The 25586-nt window shown below is 43.7% G+C and overlaps 1 protein-coding gene across 2 annotated transcripts in view; it reads left to right on the forward strand.

Moving 5' to 3' along the window:
• The first annotated feature begins 1832 nt into the window (after window positions 1–1832).
• ANXA6 (annexin A6) overlaps window positions 1833–25586 on the forward strand; it is a 79141-nt gene continuing 55387 nt past the window's right edge. The window contains exons 1-2 of one of the 2 annotated variants that reach the window (XM_060240299.1): window positions 1833–1934; window positions 8135–8190. In XM_060240299.1, coding sequence (XP_060096282.1) covers window positions 8173–8190 — 18 coding nt within the window. In that variant the 5' untranslated portion in view covers window positions 1833–1934; window positions 8135–8172. The remainder of the gene's footprint in view (window positions 1935–8134; window positions 8191–25586) is intronic. The other variant, XM_060240300.1, reaches the window with a different exon arrangement.

Here is a 25586-nt window from a genome sequence, read left to right on the forward strand (position 1 = left end):
TTGTATTTGAATGTCATACTGTTTTATTGGTTTTATTGTCTAAATTATTAATTATATTATCTGTTATTTATCTGTATCATGGTTTACCATGTCCTGTTAGCCGCCCTGAGCCTGCCTAGGCGGGGAGGGCAGGGTATAAATAAAAGTTTATGTTTATTATTATTATTACCAAGAGTCAATCAGAGATGAGCTGATCACCCACCCTGCTCAATATCTGCTGAACAGCAATAAATGCATGCTGAACTTGTTTTGCACTGGGTTTTTGCAAAAGTGCACATGCAGAAAGATACTGTGAATTCAAACTGATCAGCAGTCATCAGAGTCACTAAGGATTACATAGCCAAACCCTGAAGGGTAGGATTTTATTAAAATGCATTTACGGTATTTATGACTGCTCTGTATGATTTGTGACTGATCTAATTGTCTCTATAAACAATTGCCTGAGGAGGGGGAGAGACCTCAACTGGGCTGTGAGAGACTGCACATGCATGAGAGGCCAGTTGTGCTGGTAAAGAAAGGACACAGTGAAGCAACCTGATGAGCAGTCAGTTTGATCCTCAAAAAAATCAGCTCCCTGTTCACAACCAGCACACAAGAGAAAAGTTAAACTGGCAGGTGCTCAGGCATCCTTAGCCAAAATCTCTTTGGCTCTTGCCTTTCTCCTCACTCCCAAGGGTTGAGCCTTCAGCTGCAATAATTAATAATTATCATATGGCAGTGTGTGTAATATAATCAGGAGATCTGAAGATTTTCTGGCAACCAGAAGTTCTAGCTTTTTTAGCATTATGCACCACTAAGAGGTGAGGTAGACATTTCTTTTAAGACAAGAGTAATTTCAGAGGTGGTTTGCCATTGCATGCCTCTACATCATGACACTGATATTCCTTGGCGGTCACCCTAGGCTGGCCCTGCTTAGCTTCTGGGATCTGACAGGATCGGGTTATTCTGGACTAACCAGGTCAGGGCCTCCAGTTACTTTATAAGCATCCTTTTAAGCATCTGAGCAGGATCCTGGAACAGAATAGCACTGGATAATTTTAATTATATTTGTAATCTTCGCTGTTTAAAAAGAGGCCTCCCTATGGTTTTTGACACTGGTAATTAATAGCCATATGGGAGCCTGAGTGTAGCTTTATCTTTGCAAATGATGCTTTAAAAAACTATTTTGTTTCTCCTGCCTCTTTCCTTTAAATGGCTGGGGAAAACAAGGACGGGCAATTTCTGAAAGAAGAACTGTATACTTTGTACCACTCGGTTAGAGTCTTGTTCCGACACTCACTTTCAGTTAAGTTTCCAAATCTAATTTTTAAAAACATTACCAGCAGGTAAGATTCACCTGATACACAACTGATCATAGCCCCTTGGTCGTTCTGATTCCTCATATCAATCATTCTTTCTCTCTGCCACCTGTTTTCCTTCAGCAGTATTCACTTTTCTTTGTTGTCTCTCACATTTACGGCTTTCACAATCACACACACAAATTGTTCGCAATTTAGCCCCCCCTCAGAAGTAAAGCTAACTTTCTTTAGTGGGATTTTACTTCAAAGGAAGCATGCAGAGAATCACAATCTTAAACATGTCTAACGGGTCTCTGCTCACACACACACCCCTTAAACCCTTCCAGGGAAAGTGACCCTGCAGCAGCACGGCTGCTTAAAACCCCGGCAGCCTCCCCCCCAGCACTGCAGACGAGCGAGAGGGGACTCCGGCAGTCGGCGTGGCCTCCCCCCGCTGGGTAGGCGAGGGTGTCCGCAAGGGCTAGCCAGGATTGGAAGGCTCTGGAGCGTGTGACGTCTAGCGGAGCCGAGGAGAGGAAACAGCTGCACTGCGTTGGGGTCAGCTTTTCTTTCTGCCATCTCGACTGCCGCCGGGCTGCCTTGCAAGGGACGCTGCTCCTTTAAGTTGCCCTAGCCGAAAACGCCTTGACTTTACTAGTAAGTTTGAGAAGGGGAGAGGGCGGAAAACGAGGGTCTTCCTCTGTAGCTGGAAAGAGTTTGCCTTGAGGCAAAAAGGGAAGGCTCTTGTAGCAGACGGAAAGAGCCGCTGCTGCTGTTGTAGCAAGCGCAAAATAGTGTGTGGTTTTATTTTAGACTAACCTTTGCCACGCGGTATTTTCTTCTTAATGGCGATTGCTTACGTTGTCTTTTTCAAGAGCCACGCCTTCTAAGCGTTATTTTATTTTGCTGGGATATTTGTCCGAGCCTTCATGACTTGGTTATTCTGTCTGGAGGAGCCGCTAGGTGTGGCTTGGGCAACCAGTCAAAGATGCTAACCTTGAAAGAGTTCCAGCTTTTTGTTTGTTCATTCGGTTTTTTTAACTTATATAAAAGCATCACATAAAATATAGGTACAGAGCCCGGTCACTAAATTGGGCAGCAGGCGCTGATGAACATGTCCTTAACGCCCATGTGCTTTCTGGGGGAAAAGTTTTGGCTGGGCTGGGACACTGAGTGGGACCAAATCACTGAAGTAGTCATGATTAGCCCGATTTTAGCTCAAGAAAATTTGGCGGTGTATCTATGGCATGTTAAGCATTCGTCCAAACTGTTACCAGACTTCAGTCTGCAGAATATTGATGCTTGGTGCCTATCTTGGTCCATAAAATGTAGTTGTAAAGCTTAATGTATACGCTAGCACACTTAACTCCTTGTTTCAAGTGTTAGAGGCTAGAGGAAAGCAGCTCTGTGGCTATTTGTTACAAAGAGATACAAAATAAAGTTTCTTGCTGTTCTGATCCACACTGAAGAGATATGGAGCTGAAAGTATTGGGCCTTTTCAGGCCTTAGCTGTAATGTTGTGGGTCTTTTAGGACAACACCACCATCCTAAACAGAATAACATGTAAATCCACTAAAGTCAGTGAGCTTAAAAGGGTGTAATTTACCTGAGGACCTTACTGCAAATGCAGTATGTTCCTGAACAAATATGTATGAGCATTGCTTTTTCAAAAAAACTGTGAATAAATTGTTAAATGCTTGCTTTTATTTATTTGCTTTTTAAAACTGAGGGCTTTACATTTCATTTATCTCTAAGGAAAGAAACACATTTGATCTGTAAAAAATGCTTAGATTCTTGAGGACCACAGCTGAGTGATAAAGTACATACAATAGTCTTCTAGTTTCAGTCCCACAGCTCCAAATAAATTGTGGGGGGGAGGGAATGCTTAGATCTTTTTGTTGGTGACTGGAGATTTAAAACATGACACTGACTTGTTCTGTAGCCATAAGAGCTACCCAGCTTTGTAAATGCTCTAGTAAGTGCCCCACCCTTTTGGATGGGTGGAGTTTGTGCCTGCAGTATTGCTCCAAGAGAAATAAAACAATTTTAACCTAATTGTTTTGGCATTAAAAAAAACTTCAGGTTCCAAAAGGCTCAAATGTTAGTGTATAATAGCTATCTTGCTTATCACCTTTGTGGTTTAAAAATAACCATTGATCCATGCCTTGGAAGAATGGGCTGGTTTGAATGCACAGAGCTGTAGACCACATGTTAAAGTGAATAGCTCTGGCTGTTTGGAATACTGTTGTAAATGTGTAGCTAATTTGTCCACCATCGTCAAGACAGCAGAGGGTGGGGCAGGAAGGCCCTGAAGAAAAAGATGAGCAAAAATTAGATTTGGGAGAAGAAAAGATGTTGTTCCAGCTGTTAGTTCGTTAATGCTCATGCATGTCTGATGTATTAATTTCAAGGACATAGAAATATCTCATTCATTCATTCATTCAACTAGGGTAAATCATTGATCAGAAATGCTTTCACAACTGTGTTGAAGTTTCTTCAAAAAAGGATTGAAACCATATCTTTTTAAACCTGAACAGAGATCTTCTCCCTCTTTATAGTCACAAAGGCTGCTGAACCTTGGATGGAAATTTCAGTTACTTTTCCCAAGATGTGAAGACTGCTGTCTTGTGTTAAAGCTTGCAGCCATTTTCAGAGAGCTGGTCATCCTTACACAAAATGAGCCTGCTGTTTCATCACCTTTTACTTCAGTAGTTTATGTTTATCTGGAGAGGACTTAAATTACCTGAGAGCAATTGCCTCTTTACTTTTCTTTAGTATGACTATCATAGGGAAAAAATAATACTGCTGGGCAGTTGTTTCTTGGGAGAAAGATTTATAGTATGCATTCCTAACAGTATTTTGTGATGAATGTGGATATTCAGATGACACTATTTTGTACTAATTGGTAATATCTCATTCTCAAGCCAGAAAGAATGTAATCAGTCAGAGGCTGGAGCTTTTGCATACAGGAGGCAAAGCCATATAGACAGTCTTAAGATGTGCACTTGTGGGGTGAGGAGAGGAAATGAAATGAAATGGCATACATGCAAAGTACATTGAAACATTCACTTCCTTCCTTTCCTGAGCACTAAATTCTAAAATGATAACTAAAGCGATAAAACAATGTTCCCTCTTGATCATTAAGTATGTAATCTCTGGTGAAAGGATACCATGTGCTACACTATGCCAAATAACACTAGGAAGAATGACCAACCAGGAAATTCACATTAAACTGGGCTATTTGTTCAGGAACATGAAAGCACAAAACAGTCTGTACATTGTTCTGACCCAAAATATCATTATAGTACCTTGCAGAAAGTACTTCCTGGTCAGCCATGGCTCTGTGGCAGGGGTTAGTTTGTACTCAGGTTTTTTGTTTTCCCAGCTGCTCTCTGTCTGCTCTTACCTCTAGGCCTTCAGCATCCTTGAAATGGCTTCTTTCATACCAGCAAGTTTGGCCACCCCTGCTCTAATGACTACACCATATTGGCCTGTACAGGCAGCTGCATTGAAACTTGAGAGTAAGGGTAGCTGCACACATGACATGGTGGCGAATGTTTTTGTCACTACACATATGAGTGCTGTGGGTGTGCGATGTGAATTGTATGATCTGAGCTGTGATAAGTGCAATATGCAATACAGTAAGCCTTGCTGGCATCATGTGAGCTTTGATCCTGGAGGTTCCCAGTTCCAGTCTCATCTCTACCACCAGCTTGCTAAACAGCCTCAAGCAGGCCACTTTCAGCCTCCCATCACAGTCTGCAGTGTGGGCATAATGATATATTTACAACTTATCTTACAGGGCTGTTTTAAGGATTACAGCAAAAAATGTGCGTGAAGTGCTTTGAACACTTCCTAACAGTGATGAATGTGGATATTCAGATGACACTATTTTTGTACTAATTGGTAATATCTCTACCACTATATAAATATTACTATTTAAGTAATAAGAAAGCACTATATAAATATTAAGTATTCACCATGATGTAAAATACTTTGATAATAGATTCTAAAACATAATGTGTAAAGCTGTCCTTTGAGAGTTGCAAGCTCCTTTGTCTGTGCATGTTTGCTGAAGATGACATGGTTACTTTTCTTGTTGGACTGTAGCCCAGTAGACAGACCGCAGTGCAGTGATGGGCGGTCTTCAACGATCTGATCGTGCATGCCTTGTTATTGACTGGAAAAGAGCCACTCACTGGAGATCCGAGCTGGATTCTCTGTAGACCTTTCCTTTCTGTTTTATGCAAGGTTGTATTCAAGAGGTTGGAAGGGAAAGCTGTTGAATCTTTAGTCTTGTAAAGTGGAAATATGATACTTCTCTGTTACACAGGAAAGGCGATGCTAATCTGACTGTCTTTGGTTGGGATTTTTCTAAAGCCTTTCTCCCCTTTTTTTCTTTTCATAATGCAGCATTTCAACCACAAGGAGGCCAGAACTGGACTTGATACATATTACTTCTTGGCCATGCTAGAGTTTGTGATACAGCAGTGGGGGGAGGGGGGAAAGGGGGGGTTAACATAAGGGACATTTTTGTCACCTCACAGGTTTAAATGATGGCAGCAAGCTTCACAAATGTGAACATCTCTGACACCCCAAAATCTTAACAATGACCAGGAAATGTCATCATGTGCTAAGTATTTGACACTCACCATACATATGCACACCTTATGATGGTGTGTCTGCTGCAGTAGCTGCTAGTGGAGAACATATGAGTCTGACTTCTAGTTATAGGGAAAAAGTACCTTACAAGTGTTCAGAGACTTGTCTGAGACTACCACAGAGAGCCTGTTGCAGATTCAAAAATAAAGACCTGAAGTTTATATCTAACTTCTACACATCATTCTTCTAGCCAGTGTTGTGTCAGAAAATCAAGCAGTATGAATGTAATTGGAAGTATATGATGAAGTAAAGGGAAGGAGAGTGGGAAAGATGGGAAGAGGCACTGTCCTGTGTGGTGTGTGATTAGCTCTATACTTCAATCCTCTTTCTCCACCCTCAGCAATTCATTGATCTCCACCTTCCACAAATGGCACCACCATTTCTGTCTTGCTGTCCCTTATCCTGGAACTGCTGTTAATCTCCACTTAATCTTTTTGGTATGCTTCAGGTCCTTCCTCAGAATCCTATTTTCTGTGAAAGTTTGGCACAACTTTTTAATCCTTTAATCCTAAACACATGGAACTGAAATTAGCATCTATTCTCCTCCTGTATATCCCTCTATCAAACTTCTCTTCCCCTTTTACTGTCTTTCTTATGGTGAATTTTAACTTGTAAGCTCCTCTGGGCAGGGGCTCATCATCTTATATTATTTAATGCACCTTACATTTTGATGGTGCTATGCTCATTAAATAAATCATTTTTTTGGTAAACTCCCAGTAATCCAAAAGGACATCAATGGGAAATCCCATTGAGTTCAATGGGGAATTAATGCAGAGTAAATGTTCATAAGACATAGGATAGTGTGACAGCAGGAGATCTAGAATATAGATCTGATAACAGGTTTTCCGGTACAAGCATCCCTCTTCATGGTGTAGCACCCTTCTTTGGAATTGCTCCCCTACTGAATTTACATGCAGTATGTACAGCTAGATGGAGAGTACTGACTATGAAATATGGGAGAAAAGCACATTCTAGCAATCTGTCTTTTCTATTGGCTGGTCCCCAGTCAGTGAACAAATCTAATGTTCTAGAGGTTCCTAATGGAGAAACTGTGGATGCCATGGCACCCAATGATAACTTTCCGAGTGCCTGCCAGGTGTTTTAGAATGTGGGTAGGACCAGGCAAGGTTTTTGCCCAACAAGGCTTCTAATTAGCCATTGGAGATCTGATTCGCTGTGCATTTAAAAAAAAAAAAGGCAGCTACCACAGCACAAGTCTGTCTAAAGGGTGAACTATGGCAATTGTGTAGTGACTGGCTGTTAGGGTTGCCAGGTCCAATTCAAGAAATATCTGGGGACTTTGGGGGTGGAGCCAGGAGACATTGGAGGTGGAGCCAAGATCAAGGCTGTGGCAAGCATAATTGAACTCCAAAGGGAGTTCTGGCCATCGCATTTAAAGGGACGGCACACCTTTTCAATTCCTTCCTTCCATAGGAAATAATGAAGGATATGGGCACCTTCTTTTGGGGCTCATAGAATTGGACCCCCTGGTCCAGTCTTTTTGAAACTTGGAGGGTATTTTGGGGGAAGGCGCTAGATGCTATACTGAAATTTTGGTGCCTCTACCCCCAAAGAACAGCCCCCCCCCCCGAGCCCCAGATACCCACAGATCAATTCTCCATGATTTTCTATGGGAATAAATCTCCATAGGGAATAACAGAATTCCCAGAAGACATTTCCCTCCCTTCCCCCCGCTTTCTGACGACCCTGAAGTGGGGGGAGGGCCTCCAAACCGGGGGATCCCCTTCCCCCACCTGGGGATTGGCAACCCTACTGGCTGTACTTCCTACAAAATGCAGCCATTTTGTAGCTGAATGCACCACACTGTATCAGAATTCCTAATGTGCCTGCAGGCGCAAAAAGTTTGAGCTCCCTTAACCCTGGCTTCTAGTTGGATACATGTGATGAGGCCATTTATATAGTAAGAAAAGTTGGTGCTTTACCTGAAAAGCCACAAGGCTACAGTGCTGTTCTTCTTTCCACATCCAGAATGGCTGAAGCCAGGTGCCTCTGAAAACATGACCAATGCCATTTCTTTGGCACTGGGACTTATTCTCTTGAGAAGCAAGATGTGCATTCTATTTAAGCTCAAATCCCATCATTTCTTATGTAAAATCATCACTGAGGAGCATTCTTCAGCTGCTGAAATAAAATGAAAGAGTAACCTGGTTATTTTTTTTCCTTTTATTTTGCAGCATTCTCAATTTCCTCTGCTTTTATCAGTCTAGACGCCATGTCAAGCACCGGAAAGGTAAGGCATGTTTTATTTCTGAAGTAGCTTCAAGCCATCAAAGATACAGCCTGCTCACCAAACTGGGGGAAATGTAACTTAGGTACATTTTGAGTTTTTAGTGTTGAGTTTTTAGTGTGAATTATTGCTTTCCATTCCCTATTCACATGTGCAGTAATTACCCCAAGCAGGTATGTATAGAAGTTTTGGAAGAATCCACAGATCTTCAATATGACACCTTATTAGTTATCCAGGGACCTGTGGTTTGCTTATGAGTCCTTTGCTGATTTAATTAGGATACCTACCTACATTCTTCTATCAAGTAGGGCATAAGATTGCAGGTATGGTTCAAAGCTGTTTCGGGAAGTGGAAGAGAAGATAACAGTTAGTACTTTAATTGCTAAAAATGGGAGATTTGAGTTGTACCTGCCTGCAAAGAATTTTTCCAACCTAGAAGCTATTCCCTAATAATCAAATAGGGCTGCTTGCTATGTGTGGTTTCTGTGTATTGAGCAGAAGGCATTTTGCCCATTTGCAAGTCTTCATATTCAGAGAAGTGATTATTCTTTGCACAAATCCTCTTAAAAATCCTCCTTATTCCTCTAGTCTTAAAACTGCCTGGAAATTATGCCTCCTCAAACCCTCTGGCCTTCTGTAGTGAAGTATTTCTTTTTCTGTTGTGGAAGTTCTGCAGTTTGAATTTGTCTAAAAATTATTTCTCTTCAGTCCTTTATCCCTAATCTCAGATTGGGAGGGGGTTGTGGTCAAGAGCTTAATAGCAGTTATTTATTATAGAGGAAAAAGTATTCTGTTCATGGTCAGGGATATGCATTCTCTTACAGAGGAATACTACAGCAAGGTGGTTTGTGTTTTTCCCCACCTATTCCTGACATAAATTTCCACTCTAAAGAGAAGGATATTCCAACAGAATATACATTTCATTCCAGTTTTCTGTCCAAGAGTCTCACATCACTGTGGATATTCAAGAGGAAAAGAAACAAGTCAGCAGCAAGGACCCACGAGAGAAGAGGTGATGAGACCAGATGAGAATGAATTTGGTCAGGAAGGGGTTAAATGACAACTCCCACCAACACATATTTTCCATTATAACTCATCAACAAAAAGGACTGGAGAGGTTTTTTTAAAAAAAGGAATCTGAAAATTCAAAGATGGAGCATATCATATATTTTATTTATTTATTTATTAATTTCATTTATATCCCGCCCTCCCCCACCTTGGCAGGCTCAGGGCGGCTAACAGCAATCCATAAAAACACACCATAATAAATAAAACATTAGAATTACATTATAGAACAATAAAACATTAAAACATTAAATTAAAAACCAGTCTAGTAGATACAATTATACTGCGGTATAGATCTTTGGACCGCATTGGCGGATCTTTAATTACCATTTTTCTTAGCAGTCCGAATATGCTGATTTAAAAAGGATGGTCTTGCAGGCCCTGCGGAACTGTTCAAGGCTCCGCAGGGCCCGCACCTCCTCGGGGAGTCGGTTCCATAGGGTAGGGGCCGCGATCGAAAAGGCCCGTATTCTGGTGCTCTGATATTTAACTTCCTTCGGCCCAGGGATTGCCCATATATCAGGGGAGATTGCCCTACCTAGGTTATTGTCTAACACCAGCGACCTACTACACTGAACAGGGGAAAATGGGATTGTTCATTCTCTTTTAATAGAGAACTAAAGTCCCCATCACTCCAAACTGTAATTTTTAATGAGAGAGGCCATTATGACCTTTGACATTCCTATACTCTGCTTCTCATGTAGCTAGCTTGGTTTCACATGGAAAAAAGAAGGCAGCTTGCCTTCTGCCTTTTGTGGCTTTGGTGGTAGTAAGATTCCCACGCACAGTTTACATTCTTTCCTTCTGCAGACAAGCATTGGTTTTAAACAGAAAGCAGATGTATGTTAGAGTCTCCAAAATGAAATCTCTATTGTGTAGAACCTAGAGAGAGAACATAGAGTGAGGTCAAGAAGGGAAGGAAACGGAGAGGCAAGGTTTGTTCAGTCACTGAAGTAGATGTAGGGCTTGGTCACACAGCATGTTGAGTCCCTGTTAAACTGACCAAGTTTTGTCCTTAATATCTATATTCTGGATATTATTGATCAGACTGCCATACTGCAGTTCAAATCATTCCGTGGTGAAATCGTCCTCTGCCATCCACATGACGGCATCGTGCAGTTCTTTTTTGTTTCTCCTGCTATGATGCACATAGGTCAGAAAATATTTTATATGTGATTATGTGCATATCACTAAGAAGTAAAAAAAAAATGGTGACCATAAACCGGATGTCTGAGGCTCCTTTTGCTCCAGGACAGCCTTCAGACATCCAGAAGTTGGTTTAGAACTATCCAGATGGAGAAAATGATGAGTTGAAACTGGACAACTCAAAAAACACTGCAAAGGAGCAGGTAACAAAATAATCCGGATCAGAGAAGGTTTTTTGCGGGGGGCCCCACAACGATTGACTACCGGGAGGCAGATGTTGCTGTCTGATCAGCCACTTTTAATCTGGTAGGAAACAGCCGCAACAACTGATTAAACTGTGCGTCTGAACATGGACATAGTTTGAATTTCCAGGCTCCCATAGCTATTGTACAGGAGGCCAGCTGCAAGAGATCTCAAGTTGGGGGCTTGTGGTAATTGGGGGGAGGGGAGGCTTTGAGGCTACTGGCTTCTAGACTAAAGAATGCCCAATTCCCTACTCAGGTCTCTCCCATAGATTCTTTAAACCCCACCTGCCCACAATCAATTAAAGTTTTTATTCAAGTATTGGTAGTGTGTAAACTGTGTGCTCCCTAAAGATTCCTTATTTGGAAACTTGATAAATTAAGGCTGTACTTATTTGTGAAGTAAATAAAAATCATTTTTCCCCAGATCTTTGGTTGGACAGATGAGACTCAGATGGAAATAAACTAGGGTTGCCCCCTGCAGCCTCTGGCAGGGGACTGCTTTCGCGATGACATCACTCTCAAGTGACATCACTGCACCGGTGACATTGCTCACCAGCCACTCTAGGAGCTTCCGTGAAAACTCTATGGTTTCCCTGGACGCTTTAGCAATTTAGGAGGGAAAACTCTATGGTACAATAGGTACCATAGAGTTTTCTCTCCCAACTCTCCAGAGTGTCTGGGAAAATGATAAGAGTTTTCCCAGAAGCCCCTAGAATGGCCAGTGCATGCCAGCGTGATGACATCACTGCGAGTGATGTCATCGCACTGGTGATGTTGGTGGAGGATCCTCCTGGGCAGGGGAAACCTCGCCCAGCCTGGCAACCCTAAAATAAACAGCAAAAGTTCATTCAACGGAAGTATATAGTAGGTTAGCTGTTATGTATGGATGGTTTCAATATATCAAGTGAAACAATTTGTTCAGTGAAATCTCTGAAGGGAGATTTGATTCTGCTTTTTTCTGGACAGGTTACCTCAGCAGGTTCAGAACTGTTCTTTTCCCACACAGGACACCTTTCCTGTACAAACTATATGCACCAGCAATGATGAGCCCCTTAACAGAATGCTTATTTGTCACACTAAAACGACCCTTGGCACTTACCATGAGGGGTCCTTCTCCTAAGAGGATAGGAGGACATCTTGCGTGTTTCCCACCGTCCAATCAGGGAGGCAGGAATCTAAAGTCTTCCTGTGGATGTGGGAACCACCCCCTTGCTCAGTTCAGGTATCTCTGAGAAGCAGTAAAGGAACTTGACCTATATAACAATCAATAAACTGACAACTTAGAAAAATTCTGCTATTAAACAAAAAACAGGTAACGGCACCTGAAATATTAAATATTGGAAACAGATGTCAGAAAAAAGGAGAAAGCTCCAAACAGATAGGGCAATAGAAAGGGAGGGTAAGATGTCCTCCTATCCTCTTAGGAGAAGGACCCCTCACGGTAAGTGCCAAGGGTTGTTCTCCCTAAGAGGCGGAGGACATTTTGGGTGCTCCCAGAGCAGTGTGTTAGTCAGGGAGGGATTGCTGTAATCTGACAGCACGTTCTGCAAGATCCATCTGCCAAAGGCTGCATCTGCAGAGGCATATGCATTCAACTTGTAATGGCGAACGAACATGGAGATAAAAGACCACGTAGCTGCTTTACACACTTCTTCAACAGAGGCGCTCTTATCAAAGGCTGCATTGGTCACCGCTATTCTGGTTGAATGAGCAGTAATCCCAGTGGGCACTTTGAGGTGCATTGTCTTGTATGCCTCTGCTATGCACTGTTTAATGGCATAACTTATTGCTGACTTGGACATCTTCTGGCCCAACCTGAGCGTTGCTATGTTGATAAACATGGAATCGGACTTGCAAATTGGTTCAGTTCTGATCAGGTAAATCTTGATTGCTCTACGTACATCAAGCGTATGCCATGTGCGCTCTTTGTGATGCTTGGGATTTGGACAAAAGGATGGTAAATTAATTTCCTGGCTTCTATGAAATTTAGAAGAGACCTTTGGTTGAAAGGTAGGGTCTGGGTAGAGAACCACTTTGTCTTTGTGAAATACACGCAGCTCCCGTTTAACCGATAGAGCTCCAAGCTCGGAAACCCTTCTAGTAACCCTTTGATGTTACTGCCACCTTCATACATAGCATTTTCAATGGAACCGACGTAAGAGGCTCGAATGGTGGGTTAGTTAATGCTGAGAGCACTGGATTAAGTCGCCATGTAGGAAAGCGATGAATTTGTGGAGGAGAACTCAGCGAAGCCCCTCTAAGAAAACGTTGAATATGAGGATGAGATGATAACTTGAACTCATCCATCTGTTGAAGCACGGACGATAGGGCTGCCAACTGACGCCAAAGTGTAGCCGGTTTTAGACCAGAATGTAGATTGTCTTGAAGGAATTGGAAGATCTTTGGAATAGTAGGCTGTAAAGGGTCCACGCCCTTTCTTCAACACCACCTGTGAAACGCTTTCCATGAAGCGTTGTAGATCTGCGTAGTGGAGTCCTTTCTGGAGGCTAAAATAGTGTTCGTTAACTCCTTTGTATACCCCAAATCTAGTAACGATCTCCTCTCAACCTCCACACGGTCAATCGCAGCCAGTCGGGATGTGGATGCCAAACCGGCCCCTGTAACAGTGTGTCCGGCCAAATTGGTAGATGGAGCGGTTCCATTATTGACATCCGATGGATTGATGAAAACCAAGGATGTCGAGGCCACCAGGGAGCAACCAGTAGGACCTCGGCTCTCAATAGATTGATTCTTCTGAGCAGTTTTGGAATGACTGGAATCAGAAGAAAAGCGTAAAGAAGACCTTGAAGCCACGGAGATGTCAGAGCGTCTGTGGACTCTGCCTGTCTGTGGAAGAATCTCATGAAGAACCTTGGAAGCTGGTGATTTTGACACGATGAAAACAGGTCCAGGGTCAGTAGACTGAAATGTTCCACGATTTTCTGAAAGAACGATTTGTTGAGTGACCGCTCCCTGGATTAAATGTTCTCTCGGCTGAGCCAGTCTGCCTTGATGTTGCAGATCCCCCTGATGTGTTCCGCCCTGACTGATTTCACACGCTCTTCCGCCCAGCTGAACAACTTCGTGGCCTCTTTGTGGAGTGAAGTGGACCTGGATCCCCCTTGATTGTTCAGCCTTTGCCGCTATGTTGTCCGTCCGGACTAAAACATGCTGATCGATGACCTGATCCCAGAAATGTAGCAATGCCTATCGAATGACCCGAAGCTCTAGCAGGTTGATTGGGATCTTTGCTTCTTTGGGAGATCACTGGCCCTGCGTGGGTTTCTCATTGAGAGTCGCCCCCCAACCTGAAAGACTGGCGTCGGAGAAAAATTGTATTTCCTTCTCCACACAGTAAATCTTCCCCTGGTGTAGGTTGGCGTCTATTGTCCACCAAGATAGGTTCTCCTTGACCTCCATATGTACCGTAAGGGACATGGCACGTTTCTCCATGATCTGAAACTGGTAAGGGCGTAGAAACATCTGTAATGATCTGGTATGAAAACGTCCCCACTGAACCGCCTCGAGGTTCAAAACCAGTAGACCCATGAGTCTTGCCAGGGTCTGGAGAGACGATGATTTCTCCCTGATCACCTGTTGTACCAAGGTCTTGGTCCTCAATACCTAGTTCTCTGGGAGAAAGAGAGAATCCAGGCTCATGTCTATGACCATGCCCAGGTGTTCCAACCTCTGTGTCGGATGTAAGCGACTCTTGGAGAGGTTGACTATAAAGCCGTGTTGCTGAAGACAACTAATAGTGTGTTGGACATCCTGTGAGGCGCTTCTCCTCAATGTTGACCTTATCAACAAGTCATTGAGGTACGGATGCACATGTATCCCTTTCTGTCTGAGATGAGCTATCAGGTTCACCAGTACCTTGGTGAACATCCTGGGTGCAGTTGCCAGTCCGAAGGGCAGAGCTCTGAATTGGAAGTGAGATCTGTCCACACAAAAACGAAGAAACTTGCGGTGTGCCGGCAGAATCGGAATGTGAAGATATGCTTCTGTTAAGTCCAGAGATGTAATCCTGATGATGTAGAGCCTCCGTCATGTAATCCTGATGATAGAGAGCCTCCGTTATGGTTTTGATGGACTCCATCCAAAAGGGGCAAAGCTTGACGGCTCTGTTCAAAAACTTCAAATCCAAAATTGCTCTCCAGTCCCCGTTTTTCTTGGGAACCATGAAAAAAATCGAATAGACACCTTGACATCTCTGATTCCATGGTACTGGTTCTATTGCTGCGCTCTCCAGTAGATGATGAATTGCTTTGAAAGTGATGTCTCTCCGGGTTGGGTTTGAACGAAGAGGAGAGATAAGGAAACGATCTGGAGGAGTTCTCTTGAACTCTATTGCATAACCCTGAGATACAATTTCTAGAGTCCAAGAATCGGCTTGTGAGGTCGCCCAGGTCTGATGAAAATGTAGAAGGTGACCCCCTACAGGAATGGAATCCCAGTCAGGCTTTATTGGGCTTGGGATCCCTCTCGGACTTATCCGACCTGTCGGGCTGATGCCTCTGGAATCTTGGGTTAGCAAAATTCTTGCGGAAGTTTTGTCTGGGCTGCCCCCAGGATGACTTCCTAAAGTCCTGTTTAGGCTTGGAGTTGTTGGTTGAAGCACAAAAGGAACTGGATCCGAAACCCTTCCTATCTTGACACCAGAGATACTTAGGCATAGCCTTCTTTTTGTCTCGTGTCTCCACCAGGATCTTGTCCAGAGTGTCTCTGAACAACTTCTCACTCTGAAAAGGGTAGGATGAAACTATAGACTTCGAATGAATGTCCGCCGGCCAGGCACGAAGCCATAACCCCCTTCTTGCTACTGTCGATGAAACCATTGCTCTGGTGGAGAAAGTAAGGGTATCTACGGAAGCATCTGCAGAAAATTCAGCCGCCCTAAGGAGTCTGTTGGTGCCTTCGAGAATCCTCCTGTCTGCATTGGGCAGCAGTTGGGTTAGGCAACGTATCCATACGATTGCTGTACAAGATACTATAGAGTTCGCAGCTGCCGCCTTAATGGCTAAGGCCGTGGCCTCATGGCTCCTCTTCACAGCCAGGTCGATCTTTCTGTCCCAGTTGTCTCAAACGGAGCCGTGCCCATCTTCAGCCAAGAGCCCATGCGACTGTAGAGCTGAAACTGGAGCATCAACCAACGGTACCTGCAACATGTCATTAGCAAAGGAAGGTAATGCATATAACTTCTTAATAAAATTTGGCACTTGACGATTAGCACTCAGCTTCGCCCACTCAGTCTTCAACCGGCATTAGAAAAACTCAGGAAAAGGAAAAACCTTATCCGTAGAATGGTACCGAGGGAAGAACTCCGTGTTCCCCCTTGGCTTATTCTTTGGGTTAGTTAGTGGGCAGCTGGCCTCCTGCTCTTCAGGTGATTCATAGAGGTCTGCCAGTACCTTAGCTAAGAGGGGTTGGTACTCCTCTGCCTTGAAAAATCTTAAAGAAAGCTCTGGGACAGTAATGCTTTCTATCTCCTCATCTGATATAAACTCGCCCTCCTCCCGGTCCTCCCTCTCTGAGTCCTCTGATTGATCGCCCTCAGGTGATCTCTCACTCCCCAGGTGATCACTTGCTAAGGTCTTCTTCTGTGCCTTGGTGAGCCAGGCACGATTCTTGGGTCTCTTAGGAGAGGGTGACCTGAAGATGAGCGAGAGCTTGGGGCATAGGGTCTCTGATGAGACGCTGCTCTAACTGCATTGCCTACAGTTTGTTTAATGGATTCTAAAAATTCATAAACAAAGGAAGAAGAAGAAGAGCCCATTATGGGTACATTACCCGGCCCCCCATGGAGCTGAGAAGGCTGTGCAATCTCTTGTCTGGGCTGAAAAATGTTCTGCCTGAAGTCTCCTGGCTGGAGGTTGGCCTTTGGGAGCCCTTGCCAATCAGGAAAGGTCTGCCGCCGATCGGCCCCGCTTCGCACCAAATTTCACGCTTCAAAATGGCCATCGGACCCGGGAGGAAAGAACGAAGTGCACGCGCCTCTTCCATGGCCGAGGAAGACCAGCGCCGCTTTCTGCTGCTCACCGGCGGTCCGCCCCTACAGGGCACGTTGCCGGCAGCTGCCACAAGCCCAAGGGTCATGCTGGCTCCAGAAGATCTCCGGTCTTCGGCCCCGCGCCAGGCATCTGACGCAGGGTCATCCAGAAAGTCATCCCTCGGTCGGTGCGGCATCCCGCCTTCTCTTCGCGCTGCGGCTGCCTCTTAAAGGGGCCTAGACCGCCTCAGCGCTATTCCCTGCAGCCGTTGAGGGTGGAAGAAGAAGATCAAAGAGAAGGAAGGAAGGAATTGGTGGAGACAAACTAAAAGAAGAAGAAGAGGAAGGTATTTTTTTTTGTATAGAGTATAGGAAGAAAAGGATAGGAGCCTATCCTAAAGCTTGCTCTCCCTGTCGAGGCAGGAAAGGAACTGAGCAAGGGGGTGGTTCCCACATCCACAGGAAGAGGAAGACTTTAGATTCCTGCCTCCCTGATTGGACGGTGGGAAACACCCAAGATGTCCTCCGCCTCTTAGGGAGAATAAGTTTTCTTCCCTAAGCTGACCCCTCTATCCTAACTGAAAGCTAGATAAAAGCCTGGCTAATCTGATGTTCCTTTCCAGGGCCTGAAATTGCTGTCCCAATCAAAGTTCTTTTTCTTCACCTCTCTTAAACTGAGGCTGGTCCCCCCCCCGCCCCTTCCATCCAGTAGAGTACAATGAGCTCTGATTGGCTGACAGTCACTTAGATTTGCATAAGGCCTAAATTGCAAGGATTGGTTTATAACCCTGAAGGAGAGGAGAGACTTTTAAGGATGATTGGCACAGGGTTTATTGAGATCTAAGCTGGAGCCAGGTTCTCTGAATCACCATTTCTTTTTTGAGGAATACCTCAGACCTTTTGGATCCAAGTAACTTTGCTAGGCCCCATATTCTTATCAAAGTTTCTCAGGGCTTGTAAAACGGAGTTCTTCCGCCAGGCTTTCAACAGATCCAGCAGGTGTCCTCTTGCTACCAGCTGCACCCCCCTAAAATTTTTACCATTACTGTGACTGCACTTATGTTGCCAGACATTGGCCTATACATTGTTGCCTTCTTGCACCTGTTGGTTGATATGTTGCGCTGCCCTCAGATTTTTATGCTGTATGCTTTTATGATGTTTTTTATTTTAATTTGTAAGTTAGTTACACTTTTGTTGTAAGCCACCCTGAGCCCACTTGGGGGAAAGGGCAGGATATAAATCTAAAAATTAAATTAAATTAAATTCTTCTACAGTCTCTCTGAAAATATAGATTCAGGTGGGTAGCTGTGTTTGTCTGAAGCAGCAGAACAAAGTTTGAGTCCAGTGGTGCCTTTAAGACCAATAAATAAAACAAATAAATGAATAAAACTTTGTTGATCTTAAACAGGGGTGGCCAAACTGTGGCTCGGGAGCCACATGTAACTTTCACAGGTATTGTGTGACTCTTGAAAGTTAAAGTTGCCTTCTTTCCACCTCTCCCTCTCTCCCCATCTTTCTCCCTCCCTCACTTCCTCCCTCCTTCAAACATCTGATGTTCATGTCTTGCAGCTCTCAAACATCTGACTTTATTCTATGTGGTTCTTAGGTTAAGTAAGTTTGGACACCCCTGGTCCTAAAGGTGCCACTGGACTCAAACATCAATCTCTCCCAAAGCTAATGATGTTCATAGAACCTTGCAAGAAAAACCTTCCAACTGAATGCAGTCCACCTCTCTCACTGATAGTTTCCTTAGTCCTGAGTCCCTGATGAATATTGCAACAGAGCCCTGGTGGAAATCCCGTTAAAGAAATCCACACACAGCTGTTGCTGTTATTACTGTCTGTGTAGGTGAGCGGTTTGTGCCCTTCAGCTTTTTTGGGATCATGAGTGGAGTACAGCTGCTGCATTAAATATGGAAGCACAAGTTACATATAGAAAGGGTAAAATGGAGAGAGACTTGTAAAATTTCCAGAAATTTTGAAGCCATGGCAAAAAAAGAAAAGAAAAAAAGTTTTCCCTTCTTTTGGGGAAGAAACAGGAATTTGGAGATAAATATTAATATATGCAGTACTTTTCTGTCATATTATTTGATATTTTTGTGGGATGTAAAAGTAGACATGTCTTCATTTTCTGTAAAAGAAATTACAAGAATACCCAATGCATGAGGAAGAGCTGCAGCTGCTGCACCCTGTAGTGCCATGGCACATGGATCTTAATTTTTGCCATAAGAGAAGTAGGAGAAAATGAAAGTCAGTTTGTTATAGTGGTTAAGTGTGTGGACTCTTATCTGGGAGAACCGGGTTTGATTCCCCACTCCTCCACTTGCACCTGCTGGAATGACCTTGGGTTAGCCATAGCTCTGGCAGAGGTTGTCCTTGAAAGGGCAGCTGCTGGGAGAGCCCTCTCAGCCCCATCCACCCCACAGGGTGTCTGTTGTGGGGGGAGAAGATATAGGAGACTGTAAGCCGCTCTGAGTTTCTGATTCAGAGAGAAGGGCGGGGTATAAATCTGCAATTCTTCTTCTTCAAAGATAGAAAACAAATTCTGGAGTAAACAAAAGAAAATATATTAATTTGGAAAGAAACCATCTCAAACGCAATTGGTTGGACTATCGCCATGTTTGGATACTCTGTTAAACTTTATAATAGTAAGAACATTGAAATTTAAAATAATATATTAACTTTAAACACATTAGAGCCAAATTGTTGCCAGCACAATTGACATTTAATCATGAAAAATGTTGCATGGCTACAGTAGGAAATACAATATAGTCTCCAATTCTGCCAAATCTTAGGATGCTTAAATCAGGGCCACAATTTTCCTAGGTAGAGACTGCCAGGGAGAAGGAGGAAAAGCTGAAGATGAGGCAGGGCAGATAAAAGTAGATTGACTGTTGCGTGGAAAGGAGAGAAGGAAGCTAGAAAATGGGAGAGGCTGTGGGGGCTTTCAGGGAACAAAATGTAAAACAGTGTGGCAGGCAAAAATGAGAAATCCCTCATCGGTCCTTTGGGGCCCTTCCTTGTCAGTAAATTTAATTCTCAACCTTGTACCATCTGTGGATACTTAAATCTGGTGACTGGGGCCATGCATGGACAAAACAGATCTTTTACAAGTAGGCTTCCCAATTCCTCGATCTCAGCGGGGGATCCATCGTTTTGACAGGCTTCTCCCCGCCCCCAGCCAGCTGGCTGGCGGAGGAAGCCCCGCCCCCACAGTCATCCTGTAGTTTTAGAGCTCCTGCAGGTTTAGAAACCTGCAAACAGTTTTTAAAATGTGTGCCTTTAAGGCTGAGCAGGAAGCAGGAAACAGGAAGGGCTTCATGGGAAAGGATCAGTAACAGTTTCCTCAGAGAACAGCCCCTCCCTTTCTTTTGCTTTCGTTTTCAGAGCAAGTAAGGTTCTGCAGGAACAAAACCCAGTAAGTATTTGTGTGTGAGAGAGAGGGAGGGGGCAGGGGATTCCCTGGTTTGGAGGCCCTCCCCCCCCCCAGCTTTAGAAAGTGTGAGGGGGGAGGGAAATGTCTACTGGGCACTCTATTATTCCCTATATGGCCTAGGACCTGCCTACCTGAAGGACCGTCTCTCCCCACATGTTCCCCAGAGAGTACTGAGATCGGGAACCCAAAACCTTCTCATTATCCCCGGGCCAAAGGAAGCCCGCTTAAAATCTACCAGGGACAGGGCCTTCTCTGTTATGGCCCCTTCCTGGTGGAACAAGCTGCCGGAAGAGGTGAGGGCCCTGCGGGACCTTGCTCAGTTCTGCAGGGCCTGTAAGACAACCCTCTTCCGGCTGGCCTATAACTAACCGGCACAAGAAACTAAGTGTGGTTCTATTAGACCTCTGTTATTCCTAATGTTTTAAATGTTTTAACTGTGTTAAATGCTTAAACTGAATTTTTATGTTGGATTTTATGCTGTGAGCCGCCCTGAGACACTTGGTGGGAAGGGCGGGATATTAATCATAAATAAACTAAAACTAAACTAAACTATGGAGAACGATTCCCACAGGGAGTAATGGGGAATTGATCCACGGGTATTGGGGGCTCTGGGGGGCACCAAATTTTTAGTATAGCATCTAGTACCTCTCCCCAAAATACCCCCCAAGTTTCAAAACGATTGGACCAGGGGGTCCAATTCTATGAGCCCCCAAAGAAGGTGCCCCTATCCTTCATTATTTCCTATGGAAGAAAGGCATTTGAAAAGGTGTGCTGCCCCTTTAAATGTGATGGCCAAAACTCCCTTGGAGTTCAATTATGCTTGTCACACCCTTGTTCCTGGCTCCACCCCCAAAGTCTCCTGGCTCTGTCCTCAAAGTCCCCAGATATTTCTTGAATTGGACTTGGCAACCCTATTTACAAGCCAAAGAAACCCAGGTTTGCATCTGAAATCTGAAATTTAAAAAGGGTGGGCGGAGACAACAGTATTGTCAAGCCTTGGTTTCTGTCACCAGAAGGCAAGAGGAGGACCAGGGCCTTTTCCAGGGCCATTGGCTTTTGAGGAAGGACTGATCAGGCCTAAGCCTGGCAACAACAACTGGGCAACTTGCTGCCATGCATCTTGCCTGGTTCACCTAGGCCTGGTGCTTGCTACTGTTCAACAGCAGCCACCACAAAAAATGACAGACTAGGATCTGGGAGATCTGGCTTCAAATCCCCAGTCTGCTATGGAAGCAAACTCTCAGCCTAACTTACTTAAATACTATAGGGATGGGAAAATGAGGTATCCACCACAAGTCCTTGCTGATGCCCCACTGTGCAAGGGGGACTTGTTCAGCCAGCACTTCCCAATTTGGCCAGAGTTTTCCGGGGTGTGTGTGTGTGTGGAATGGAGGGCAAACTGAAGATGGGGTGGGGGGATAAAAGTGGGTAGAAAGGTGAGATGGAAGCAGAAGAAGGGGAGAGGCTATGGGGCTGCCAGGGAAGGGGAAGGGAAATGAGAAATCCTCTGAAAGTCTTTGTGGAAACCCTGCTTCTATTGTGCAAAAACCAATGTGCTGTATAGACTTGTTGAATAAATGGAAATGGTATAGGAAGCTGGCAGGAAGTCTCCCCTCCTACTCCCCAAAACCATTATGGCATGTGTAGAAAATACTACTGAGATACAATCTACTGCTTCGACATGCTGCTGCTGCTGACCCTCAGCACAGAGTGAGAGGAATAGTCTGGAATGACTCATCTTGTTCTTTCTCTCATATCTAGAAATGGAGGCTGCAGGGGTGGTTGTAGGTGTGGTAGTGTGAAGGAAGGATACTTTTACTTAAGAGTTTGGGTTCTGGACCTTGTGTGGTAATGAGTCTTCAAGAAGAGGAGGATGCACAAGCATGGCATTGGCATTGTGAAAGGTTGCCAGTTTGAATAGATGAGTAGAATTCTAGGCAGAGCAGCTCATCTATTTATAACTTAAAGGCCTCTGGCTTTCTGTCAGGAAGTCAGGATGACTCATAGACATGGGGGAAGGGCTCAGGAGAGAAAGATTTAACTTTTCTTATATGTGTGTGATTTTTTAAACTGTGTGTAGACCTTAGCCTGTACATTTCACATCAGACGCACATAAACTGACAAGATGGGCATGGATGAAAGCCGGATGCATGTCGGATTTTTTTTCCATTTATATAATTTTTATTCGTTTTAATTAGAAAAGAAAAAGCATAAAAGGGAAGGGAGGGAGGGCATACACAGAATAGGAAGATGGGGGAATAAAAAAAAAATACAAATACATCAATTTTAAATCTACCTCCAAAATAAGATATCCAATTCAATCTACCTGCAAGTGTAAAATTCTCCATATGTTTTGCCATCTTTATCTTCCATTATAAAACATTTTTACCAAACTATTATTTGCAATACAAGTCTAAACATTTCTTCTTCCACACATATAAAATCTGCACAAGTCAGAGCAGTCTCAACACAAAGCTTACTACTTTGGCTTAAACTTTTTTTTAAAAAAAAAACCAAAGTAATTTAACCGATTGGCCCTATCCTCATTAACAGAAACACGAAAATTTATATCTTCATCCTTAAGGAAAAAACCCCTCAAACAAAAAGAATACAACCTGGTAGTACATCTGTTTCAATATCAACAGTTTCTCCTGAGAAGCATTATTATTAAAGAAACAAGTCTAGCAATTTACATAACATCTGTATCATCTACCTTTTTAACAATTAATCCATCTCTTGTTTCCCTATTAAGCTAGAAAAAACGCCTTTTAAGATCCAAAGGTAAAAATCTCCAACCTGTTCTTATTAATCTTTACCTACCCAACTTTCCAAAATAAAAACATTTCAGGAAATCCTTCTTACTGAAAAAAAAATTTCCTCCTGAGTTATAGCTTAACTTATAACATTACCCATATTTATAACAAACATAGAAATTAACATTGTTATCTATTAAAACCAAGTTCAGCAATTTGTGATGAAATTGCGTTATCTATTTTTACATAAAATTCTTTTCAAAGAACTTTTTAGCCCTTTAACTTTTAAATCCATATTATTTTAAGCAAGACAGTTTATTATAATCCAGAAACAAAGAAAAACAAAGAAAAAAACCCAAAAAGAACATTTCAGTTAGCCTTCTGATTTCACCTAGCCAACTTTCTTACAAAGTCCGTGTCCAGCTACCCACTGAGGAAAACCTACTTCAGGGGAGTCTTCTTTCTGAAAGATTTCCACATCATGCTTTTCTGGTTGGAATGCATCTTCTCACTTCTTAATGCAGTCATCCTTCTCGAAGAAGATAAGGAGAATTCCACAGTCTTTGTTCCTCTCCTCCTAGCTTGAGTCAGCCTCCGTTTCCGGTCCTCTTTTTTTTTTAATATGCCACAAGCTTCCATTTTAATTCTCTCTTGTTGATTTCCCAACAACTCAATCTCCCATTTCGAATCCACAGATATCACCAGGTTCTCATTAGCACTTTGCTCATGTAGATTTGAGGTTTCGCTAGCTTTCAGCAAAAAAGCTGCCACTTGCTTCTGAATCAAATCAACCAATAAACCAAGATCTTGCTTCAGAAATTTTTTATGTCTTTTTTATAAGAAATTTCACTTAGCAAAGCTATTTTTCTCTGTCAGCAAACTCAGTCCATTAATCCTGCTTACAAAAGAACTCAAAGTCCCAGACAGCCCATCCTTCTCAGTCTCCTCCAACTGTAGTTGTAAATGTTAACGTAAAAGTTTCACATCAGACAGCAAAGAAAAAATCATTCTAACAGATATCTCATTCTGTTCAGATCGTATTGCAGCCAAATAATAGTCTCTTTGAGAAATATCCAATTATAATCAGGATCGATTTAAATGTCCATATTCCTATTGATTCAAATTGCTTCCAGTGTTTAAAGATGTTCTTTGACTTTTCACGGCCTCATTCACAGGGAAATTAGAGATAACAATCTCATCCCCTTCATTTGAACTGTAAAATCGTTAGCATCTGAAAAAGACCCATTGGTCTTGGCAGTTGAAAACAAAACTTACTTGCATTGCAGATTTGTCATGCTTGAGATAGAGGGGTGATAGATGATAAGTTTGTTAGAGAAAAGAAAAGCAAACAGTTGAGCGTTCGTCTCTTGTTGCTATATTAGCGATCGTGATGGAGAGAGCTTCACAGCACACAAAAGAAATAGGAGCAACAGCCGTTGCGCCACCGTTCCCATGTGAAAGCCCCATTCTTAAGAGACCCCACCAGAGTCTCTTTGGGGGTGACAGATCAGTGACACCCCTCCCCCTGCCTGGTCAGGGGGAATCGCAAGCAAGAGCGCTCACGAATCCACCTGCTAGCACGACATAGCCTGGAAGTCTGCATGTCAGATTTTATGTGGTTGTCCAAACATCAGCATCTGGCAATGATCGTTGGCTCGTTCGTGTCCCACATTGCCACGACTGGGATGCGGACTTTTTTGATAGTGCATTAAATCCGGACCACAAATGCTTCCGACGACTCCCACGCGTACTTTCTATGTTTGAACGCTCCATCGTAACCGACTTGTCACAAACACACATCCGCTTCCCTGTGAGAGCCCACTCCAAATGATATAATTGCGCCAGCAATTGTTGACTCAGCATTCTAACCTTCCGAGGTCGGTAAAATGTGTGCCCAGATTGCTGGAGGGAAACTGTAATGACCAGGGAAGGCAATGGCAAACTACCCCATAAAAGGTCTGCTGTGAATACATTGTGAAAGCAGCATCACCCCAGAGTCGAAAACGAGTGGTGCTTGCACAGGGGACCTTTCCTTTCCTAAATGGGGGGTGGGCAGATTGCCCACCTTTGCTGTCTCCTTGCCAGGCAAGGAAAGGCAAAGGCAGTTCCTGGCTTTCCCACCCCCCCTTTAAACACCCAGGTGGGGTGTTTAAATGTGGGGGAAAGGCAGATCCACCCACCTTTGTCTTCTCCCTGCCAGGCAGAGAGACAGCAGAGAGCTCCCGTGCTCCCCCCCCCCATTTAAACACCCCAGCAGGGTGTTTAAATGGGGGGGGGGAGATGACCCACATTTGCTGTCTCCTCGCCAGGCAGAGAGACAGCAAAGAGAGCTCCCGGGCTTCCCCTCCCTGCCCGGGTGTTTAAATGGGGGGGGGCGCAGATCGCCCACTTTTGCTGGGCATTTTTTTTTTTAAAGCCAAGCACGATATCCCAAGGTCTGCACTTGCATGAGTGAGTGTGGAATGCCATCTCAAAAAATGAGATCTGGTTGAGACCTCTGATCAACCAACGACGGGACCGGCGCAGCTTAGAACTGAGGATGGAGGGATGTCTGATCAGGAAATTCGTTGTAAAAAAGCTGCAGAGTATAATAGCGACGTGTTAGGGATGGATTTAATGGTGAGTGTGACCGCGGCCACTGTGTAATACAAGCAGTTCCCAAACTGAGATGAGAGACAAACTGTCTTATCACTGAGCGTAGAGAAAACATCCTGGAAATAAAAGTAAGAAGGTTTCAGCCTGTTGAAACAGCTGCCTTGAAGGAAA

This window comes from Heteronotia binoei, chromosome 5 (assembly GCF_032191835.1).
Source record: "Heteronotia binoei isolate CCM8104 ecotype False Entrance Well chromosome 5, APGP_CSIRO_Hbin_v1, whole genome shotgun sequence".
Classification (NCBI taxonomy): domain Eukaryota; kingdom Metazoa; phylum Chordata; class Lepidosauria; order Squamata; family Gekkonidae; genus Heteronotia; species Heteronotia binoei.